The sequence below is a fragment of the Cynara cardunculus genome, assembly GCF_001531365.2.
Source record: "Cynara cardunculus var. scolymus isolate 2C chromosome LG 6, CcrdV1, whole genome shotgun sequence".
Lineage (NCBI taxonomy): Eukaryota > Viridiplantae > Streptophyta > Magnoliopsida > Asterales > Asteraceae > Cynara > Cynara cardunculus.
The window spans coordinates 19526518-19536257 of NC_037533.1; the positions used below are offsets into that span (position 1 = coordinate 19526518).

Below are 9740 nucleotides of genomic sequence, written 5' to 3' on the forward strand. Positions count from 1 at the left end.
GATACTAAAATAAAAAATTTCAAAATTTGTTATTTAAAATATGAATTAAATCAAAGTATGTTAGTTTTTAATGCAATTTGTATTTTAAAAAACCTGTTAAAACTTACTTTCAATCATTTCTGATTTGAAGTAGTGGGATGGCACTTGAATCATATGTTGGCTTAGATCATATGATTCCTAACTCAACTCAAACTCCAACTCTTTCACTCGTACATTTTTCAACAACAACATAACCGTATCTTTCTCTTCGAATCAAAACCTACCCCCCCAATGAGCCCTAATTTCTCTTCACATTGCACATTCATCTTCCACCTCTTCCCAAATGCAATTCCTTTTCAGGTACTTACGCCTTAAATCTTCTGCTTTTATGTTCGAATCCTTTTGTTTCTTGTTCTATCGAACGCTATACTTGCTTTCTGTTCTTGATTCGATGTTGTTTAGTTTGTGATTCTGTAAAAGATTGGAGATTTTTCGGTTTATACGAATAGGGTTCGAATTGGGGTTTTTTTTTTTTTTTTGTATTGATTACTGATTGCAAATGGGAACTTAGATTTATATGTGGCTTTTTATGCGGTTTATTCGTCAGGTACGAAGATGCTAGTTTGGAAACCGAAAATTGGGATCGGTAGTGTTTGAGTTTGTTGAATGTTAGTTATATGGAAACCCTAAAAACCTCTGAAACCCTAGTTGAGGGTTTAGTGGCATCTAAACAAGATGGATTAGGGAATCCAGTTGAGGGGGGGTCTTTTGATTTTGTGGAAGAAAAATGTGTTGAATCTGTGTCGAATCCAGTTCCGGAAACTGGTGGCATTAAGGGTTTTGAGCCGGTGGCGGCACTGGTGGCTTCAGTGACGGAGATCGGTGGCAGGGTTGATTCAAGTAGCCATGGAGATGTTCCTATAAAAGGGATTTCCCTTTTTGTGGAATTGACCGGCGGAGTGACGAGTGATGGTTTGCACCATTCGGAGGATCGTGTCTCACTAGGAAATAAATTGGATACCGATGGTTTAGTGAACGGAAATCAGGGTGAGGTTATCTTTTGTCATCAAGAATGTCGTCCCAATCTGGGTGATTTCGTGTGGGCTGTAATCAAGAACCAATCATGGTGGCCTGGAATCGTTTGTGATGGTTCTAATGCACCAAAAGAAGCTTCAAAGACGCAGAAACCTGAAGATGGTCTTCTGGTTAGATGTTTTGGTAACGGAAGTTATGTTAGATGCCTCCCTTATCAATTGAAGCCATTCGTTGCGTACTTTGAACAGTTTTCGAAGCAAAATAAGTCCAAAAGCTTTGTTGGTGCGTTAGAGAAGGCTGTAGCTGAGTTTGGTCATCGTATAAAGACAGAGTTCACGTGCTCTTGTTTCTCTAAGACGATGGTGGAGGGTAAGGGTGACGTTGGCAATCTTTCGGCAACTCGGTTTCAACCTGCAACTTTTGTTGATTATATAAAAGATCTTGCTAGAGATATTTCTATGTCCACCAAGATTGATTATGCTGTTAACCAGAACTTTTTGTCGGCTTTTTATCGCTCGTTAGGGCATTGCCAGATTGGGTTGCATCAACTCAAGCCGGCAAGTATAAAGGCCGAAGAGGAAAATTGGGTTTTCAATGGAGATGCGAACACGGAGAACAAAAATATTAGTTTCGTTATGGGAGATGATATCAAGAATGAAAAATCTGAAAAACATTATGAAACAAGAGAACGAAGGAAGAGCAGATTTTTGTCGTATCCATATACAGACGTTAATGGGGTCAAAAGATCCGTTTCAGGAGAACGGGGAATGGAAGAGTCAGGGGTGGATGTTAATGGCGGAATGGAGTTGAACAAAGCTAACGGCCAGCCCGTTAAGAAGCCACGGAAGAAATGGTGCAGAAAGTCTGTTAGAAAGGATGATTTAGCAGGTAAAGGGGTGCCAGCAAATGTATGTTCATCTGAGGTTCTCTCCGAGCTTCAATCTGCTGCTCAAGATTGTCTTTTTCCAATTGAAAGTACGAAATTTGATTCAGTTGAACGATTTATAGCCGGATTCAGGAAATGGGCGTTTAATGATTTCACAAAAGAAATCACGATTGATCTAACAGCAGGCCAAGAGAATGGCATTGGGATGGGAATGGTAAGAACTATTGATGTGAATACAACTGTTGATATGGCGGGAAAAGGAACTCGAGGGCGGGCCAAGAAGGTGAGAAAGAAGAACAACAACAAACCCGTCTCATCACCCATTTCAGGAACCAATCCGAGTCGTGGCTCACTGATTATCAATTTCCAGAATGTTGGTTCTCAAGCTCTTGAAACTCAAGCAATGCCAAACAAGAACATGGAGGTGGTAGCAGATCAAGTGCTTCAAGATAACGAAGTAAAAGAAGTCATTTCGGAGTCGAATGGAAAATGTACCATCTTGGATTTTGGAGATCTACCCGTGAAGGAACGACCTCCTTGTAAACTAACCCCGAAAAGGAGAAAGAAAAACGTGGCAAGCAAAACTGCTATGCATATCCTGCCAAATGTGAACGGACACGTGGATCCGTTTTTAATCCATAATCTTCCTCAAATGAACAATCTTGAAGGATTAAATCAACCGAATGTGTTCCATCTTACAAATGAAGTTGGGTTAACCCCACCATGTTCTACCGAAAACCATGGTGAACCACAGGGTATGAACCATGAGCCCAAGAAAAGAGGGAGAAAGAGGAAAACCATAGATTTGCAGGCAAATCCTGGTTCGGCCGTAATGCCGGATTTGAACGAAAATGGTGCTGAGAAGAAAAGAGGAAAGAAGGTCAAGACGAAAGAAACCGGGGTACCATGTGTAGATTTGAGTTACAACAAAGTTCAACAGGATACTGAAGAAGTTACAGGTACTGCTTTTCTCTTGAAGTTCTCATCAGACCATCCTTTGCCATCAAAACAAGATTTGAATTCGATATTTTGCAAATTTGGAGCATTGAACGAATCCGAGACTCAGGTATTGGATGATAGTCGAAGTGGTCAAGTCGTGTTTCTTGATTCTTCGAGTGCCGGGGAGGCATTTTGGGGTTTACAAAATCATCACCCTTTTGGACAAGCGCTTGTCAATTACAGGATTCAGCATCTTTCAAGTGCTGAATCCAATGTTGGATTTAGAACCCCCATCAAGAATCCGTCTTTATTGAAACCTCTAGACAGTGTCAGTATGGGTTCGCAGGCTATAAGCAGTTCAACTGTTATACCTGATTTGAACGGAAATACTGGTGAAAACAAACTCCTCAAGAAACGCAAAAAGATAGCAGAAGGCCATCTACCATCTACAGATCTCAGTTATGGTAAAGTGCAGCAGGGTAATGGAGAAGCAACAGGTACAGCAATTCTCTTAAAGTTTTCCCCAAATCATCCATTGCCATCCAATCAAGATTTGAATTCAGTGTTTTGTAGATATGGGACATTGAATGAATTGGAAACCCAGGTTTCACCCCTAACTCTGAGTGGTCAAGTGGTCTTTGTGAACCCTTCTAGTGCGGGGGAAGCGGTTCAGAATCTGGAAAAGGTTCGACCTTTTGGTGAGACCCTTGTTAGTTTTCGGGTCCATCATCTCTATAACGTTGAACCTGCAATTGGGTTCAAGAACCCGTTAAACGTTCCCTTGGGGTTAAACAAACAGGCGCCTGATCTCGGGGTTATAAAGAAGAATCTTGAAATGATGACGATGATGATGGAGAAGGCTGGCGATACGCTATCACCAGAGATGAGAGCGAAACTCGAGAGCGAAATTAAAGGTTTGATGAACAAAGTAAGCACCATGGATGGCTCTTCTTCCTCTTCTCTATGATGGGTGATGATGATCTGATGGTTTTTATGTGGTTTTTGTTCTTTGGTGGGCTTGGATTTTAAACAAATGTGGCCCTTTTGTGCTCTGTTTTTCTCTCTTTGTGATTGTTCATGGTGTGGATTTTAACCAAGAAATCTTTATTTTCGATTGCATTGAGAGGGAATCGAGTGTTTTGATGGATTATGGTTTTAGAAAGCCAAATGTATGTCTTAATGGAATCAGCATGAATTCAAAAGACTTTCTTCATGATTCTGAAAATGGTGTGTTAATTGGGGTTTTTTGTTTGTTTTATAAGGGGTTGTTTACTATCTGCTTACCGCCTCTTACTTTATCTGGTTAGATATGTTGTTTTTTACCGAGTCCGTTTACCTGTCTATGATGTTTACTGAAAGACTGGTTGGTTGGTTTTCCATTAAGTTATGCATGGATAAAGTTGTATGTGTGGATTAATTTGTCAGTATAGATTGAGAAAGTTTTTGTTTGGAAAGGTTTTTTAATAGACAGAAGAAGTGTGTTTTTAATCGGGAGGGACATTTTGAAAAAAACTTGGCTTTCTGCATAAAGCTTCCCCTAGAAGTTTATGGAATAAGTCATTTTTTAGATCATTGAGTTACTACCAAACAATCATGTATAGCTGACCAAATAAGCTGTGAGGCCCATTAAGCTGCTAATACACAGAACTAAGATGTTGATTTGGTGAGCCAAGGGAGGGACTTTTACTCGGTACTAATGTTGATCTAGACCATACTCTTGTTCAGTTAGTACTTATCTGGTCAGATATGTTGCTGTTTACCAAGCGCGTCTTACCTATCTATGATGTTGACCGAGATGTTAATGGAGTAAGTAAAAGAAAGGGACTTTTACTCTTTCAATTCATTAGTATTGACACCTGACTTTTTTTCGAAGTTTATAATATCTATATACCGCAAATGCAAATAAACTCAGTATTTGTAAGGTTTGAACTCCTGACCTCCTAGGAGACCAAAGACTACGATACCGCTAGGCAAAAGGCCATTTAGTTATTGACACATTTGAACTCCATACTTGTAAAGTATTACGATAATAACTTTGATTACTTGTCGAAACAGGCTTTTTGAATCTTATTGTTTGTCGGTGTAAATTGTAGATGGGCATTTGAGATCGGTTAAGGGGGACCGGTCTAGTACAGGACCGATTTGGCACTTGTTATGGTCAAATCGGTTGTTTTCAGACCAATTATTTATGTTTTTTTAGATTGTACGAATTCCTTTTGATCATGGTTTTTTATTTATTTATAATCAAATAAATAAAAATATTAATAATTTAAGTAAATAGCAAATGTTATTTTAGCATATTTACTAATTATAAATTTTATTAAAGAAATAGTTAATTTATTATTGAAAAGAACGAACTGAAACCGATCTGACTGATTACAAATTTAATACTAGTCTATGTTTTTGGATACTGATGTAGACCACGACTAGTTTCGGCATGCTGAGGTTGGGAACTTGGGACCAGTATGAGAATTGACTGGTTAAACGGTTTACCTATCTTTACTTTTTATTCTTTTTTTTTATTGAATATCCAACCCGCTATGCGAGCCGGTGAATCTCATGGCGACCACCTACTTTGCAGATAGTCCGGAGTCACCGCATTTGAACCTCCGTGGCCACAAGAGGATTTTTTTTCCTCATTGGATTTTTATTTTTTTCTTGTTTAAACCAAAATAATCAAGATTTAGCAAAAGGGAAATGTACTTTTTATGAATAAGACACGATTTTGATGAGCTGTTTAGCAAGCTACTAAGAAGATTTCGCAAGCCCAAATGATATTTCGTAAGCCGTCCCCACCAAAATTATATTTAATTCAGAAAAAGTATGTATTTCGTAAATTACGAAATGGGCATTTGTGGAACATTAAACTACGTTGGTTTAATTGAATTTTTTTGACGAAAATGTGAAAGGACATAGTTTTACTATCTTGGTGAATTACATCCAACTCAAACAGCTTTTTTATTTTGAAGATTTCAGTATTAATTGTATTGCTGTAATTGAGGCCATCAGAATAAAGTTTTTGAAGAAATACCATATTAACTATTAAGGTTATACATCAAACTATGGTAAATTAGTAATAGTTTAGTTTCTGTCCCATTCTTGTCCCATCTTATTCCACCTATTTTGGTGGAACAAGAAAAAACCTCTTTTGTCTCATGTTGTCCCAGTTTTTGTCCCTGTCACATGTCATGCCAAACGTGAAACAGTGAGTTTTTATTCTGTCTCATGTTGCGCCAAACGTGGGACAATGAGTTTTGTCCCGTCCTGTCATGTCCTGTCCCGTCTCATGTACCAAACTCAGGCTAAATGATCTTAAAAAGGTACCAAGAGTTTCCAATTTTATTCCGCTCGATTAAAAAAACCATCTTCGTCCTTTGTATATACTTTTAGATCAGATACGTTATCCCATCGAATAATCATATTTACAGGGTTTTAGATCAAATATGTTATCTGATCGAAGAATCATCTTTACAAGATATATAATAAAGACTCTTACTCGGGGTCAGGTCGGGACTCGACAAGAAACTATCCAATCCATACACCATTAAGCCAAAATTCTCTTTAGCTTCACCCAATAAGCAAAACTAAAAAGCCAACAACCAAATCCAAACCGAAAACAGACACAATATATCTCAGACGAAAGCAGAGTTGAGGGTACTGACCCACGAGACTGAGTGATTGTTTCTGAGAAAACCAACGAACACCCACATAAATCCACAAGATTTGAAGGGCTAAAAGTTACAAATATTTATTAATGTAAATCTAATCCCAACTTAATCTACCATCAAGAAGTAATAAAATCAGAAGCAGCAAATAATGACTACTCCATGACAGCAACACCTCCAGCGGCTTTAATTTTCTCGATGATCTCGTTCGCCTCTTCTTTCGTCACCCCTTGTTTGATTAAAACCGGAGCCTTCTCGACCATCTCTTTCGCTTCCTTCAATCCAAGACTCGTAAAACCACGGACCTCTTTGATCACCTTTATTTTAGCAGCTGCATCAAATTTCTCCAACTTGATGTCGAATGCTGTTTTCTCGACCTTTTCTTCAACCTTGGCGGGCCCACCTCCTGACCCACCCGACACCACCCCTTCTACTGAAATCGACTGCATCTTAGGATGTCTCAACCTCTCTCTAAGAGTCGGGCCTATTTGCATACGCTCTTCAGGGGGGAGGGCTGCAATCTTTTCGGCTAGTTGAATGATCTTTTCAGAAGGTGGTGGTCTGGGACCATATGGATCATAGGATGGGGGTAATTTGTATCTTTTGGGTTTGGATTTGGGATCTGCAGGAACGAAATCGGGTTGAAAACAACGAGATTGCAAAGGTCCTGTTATGTTACGTATGCGAATGGACTTGAGAAGTGCAAAAGCTTTCATGGTTTGGTTGGTTTTGGTATCAGAGAAGATTCATGCAATGAGGTGGTTTTGAAAGATAATGTTTATATAAACGGATTGATTAAATGAAGTACTGCAACATGCAATGATCGAATAAATGGTATCTCTGATTCTAGAATGAACTTGGACTGCTTGACACTGGTCTCAACCTTCTTACACCTGAAAAAAGACAGGCAGGCTTCAGCTACTATGAACACGAAGATGATGATGCCATGATAATTTAAAGTAAGGAGTGGTTTGATTTCAACATTCGGGTTGGAGGGGTTACAGTTGAACGTGTTGCATATATGCATTAAGATTAACGCACTGATACTCTGCTTGATGAACTAGGAATCAAAGAGCTACTATTTTTTATGGTGAGAACAACACATTAATCAAGAAAGACGAGATAAGATGAAGCTAAGATTCTTTGTACGGTTTCCAACATGATCCATATATATTTAACTGTTGATACATTTATACAAGTTTCAATATTTCGTGGCCAAAATAGTATTGGGAAATGTCCCAAATCCTATCGTTATATCAAGACAAACCAGCAAAACTTCAGCGACTATTCTATCTTCAAGTATTTGTAACTCCATTTGTGCCCATAGAAATTGCAAAGTTTGACGGGTTACATAGTTATGTAAAGTGTTTTGAGTTTTGATATTTGCAAAATATATGAATATCCTTCAATGATGGATTGATGGCAACTAGGATGAATATTGTCAAACTGAATTCAATAACATCAACTACATGTAAAATTTGTCAAAAGAGGCTACATTTTCTGAACGAAATGATACGATTCTTGAAAATGCATTGTACATCAAAATTAGCCCTAAAGACATGATGCCAAGCCAGTATTGACTACCAGTCTACCACCCCCCCCCCCCCCCCTCCCCTCAAGGGTCCATCAAAAAGATATAAAAACCTAAATATGCTTTATTTGGTATCAGTCTGAACTCGAGCTATGAGCAAATATAACACCTTTCTATGGTACAAAGGTAGCATCAGTTTTTATGTTGTCTTCCTACGAGATCAAAAAGCACAACATGCAAATGAAGGTAGATAACACGAGTAACAAACACATTCTCTACCATGGGCATGCTTTATTCATAATGAAGATATCATTTTATTACATTGCTAGTTTTAGGCCATAATCCCATCATCATCTACAAGGCTTACAGTTTCTGAAAACTATAGTTTCTGTTCTACTCTATGGCATCAAAGAGGTCAACAATGTTATATTTGAGATACTTCCATTGCCAATACACTACTCCTATGAGCAAATCTCTTACTTATTAGATCAAACCTAATACTGTTCAAATACAAAACTGACAAGGGTTTGCTGTAAATTCAACCAAAATTCACACCAAAATCCATTGGGCAACAAATGAGACATTATATCGAACACCTGGAATGCATCTCAAATGGTACCACACACAAACCACAAAGAATCAGCTTCATATCACCAAATTCACACTTATATATATAGACACATACATAAACACATACAGATATCAAAAATCACAAACTTGATGAACAACAAAATTGACACACCAACTTGTAGCATAAGAGAATCGCAAAACGAATAAGAGAAAAGGGAAAAAATGAAGCAAAACAGTAACAAATGTAAAACGGATTAAATCATTCAACGAACCGTGATTCTATGAATTTTGAAGCTCTGCAGAATCGACCAGAGTCCAGTGATTTGAAGCTTCAAGGAATCGCCGCCGATGAAATTAGAATGAGCGATCAACCTTCTTGAAAAACCAGTGTATTTGGCTCTTAATTTAATTTCACCCCCTTCTAATTTGACTTGATGACACTTTGATACCTTCAGTTTTCCATAGCTATTTTCTTATCTCTTAATATTTCTATTAAAAGGCAATCTCTGAATCGTTAAGAGTTGAATATTATTTAGTAAAAAAAAAGTTTTTTTCTAAATCTGCCAAATGATTTTATATCATGGGTCTCCCTTAACCATTAAGCGTTCTAATTTCATTGTAACAATTATATTTCATTTTGCACTATATCATGAGAACCTCTTAATTCAATTGACTACTTAATCATTTTGAACTAAACCATTCAGCAACTGTCAAACCTCTTAATCATTCTGAGCACTTAAAACTCTTTTTAAGAGATAAAGGAAAAGGAGAGGGGAAAAAAAGAAATTAGCAAAAAAAAGTTATTAAAATTACAAAACTTGGATTTAGTCTTTCACGTTTGTCAATTCTCAACAGTTTTGGTTTATCTGTCTAACGGTTGTTAATTTCCTCAACCAAGTCCAGTTGAATGAAGGGTATTTTAGTCTTTTTCAATTATTTTTATTATATTAAAATAAAAAAAATATATATTATATTTTTAATTTAAAATTGTAAATTGAAAGAAGGAAAAGAAGAAAAAAGAAAAGAAAGGTGGGTCACCATCTTTATAATCTAGAAATCTATACTATATTATAAAGCATTTGGTTAAAACTCTTAAAAACTCTTAAAACTCTTAAACTCTTAAAAACTATTAAAC

The 9740-nt window shown here is 37.3% G+C and overlaps 2 protein-coding genes across 4 annotated transcripts; one reads left to right on the forward strand and one right to left on the reverse strand.

The window, feature by feature from the left end:
* Nucleotides 1–248: 248 nt before the first annotated feature.
* LOC112514014 (serine/threonine-protein kinase ATM) lies at nucleotides 249–4058 on the forward strand. 3 transcript variants are annotated; one of them, XM_025120289.1, is made up of 3 exons: nucleotides 249–339; nucleotides 587–3336; nucleotides 3403–4058. In XM_025120289.1, the coding sequence occupies exons 2-3, from the start codon at nucleotides 657–659 to the stop codon at nucleotides 3804–3806; spliced, it is 3084 nt and encodes a 1027-aa protein (XP_024976057.1). In that variant the 5' UTR covers nucleotides 249–339; nucleotides 587–656; the 3' UTR covers nucleotides 3807–4058. The 3 variants fall into 3 exon arrangements, with proteins under 3 accessions (XP_024976057.1, XP_024976058.1, XP_024976056.1); XM_025120290.1 differs by having other exon boundaries at nucleotides 3444–3562; XM_025120288.1 differs by having other exon boundaries at nucleotides 587–4058.
* A 2390-nt stretch (nucleotides 4059–6448) lies between these two features.
* On the reverse strand, nucleotides 6449–8966 carry LOC112514469 (50S ribosomal protein L7/L12). The gene is made up of 2 exons (XM_025120955.1): nucleotides 8878–8966; nucleotides 6449–7397 (listed from the first exon to the last, which is right to left on the reverse strand). The coding sequence occupies exon 2, from the start codon at nucleotides 7218–7220 to the stop codon at nucleotides 6660–6662; it is 561 nt and encodes a 186-aa protein (XP_024976723.1). The 5' UTR covers nucleotides 7221–7397; nucleotides 8878–8966; the 3' UTR covers nucleotides 6449–6659.
* Nucleotides 8967–9740: the final 774 nt, after the last annotated feature.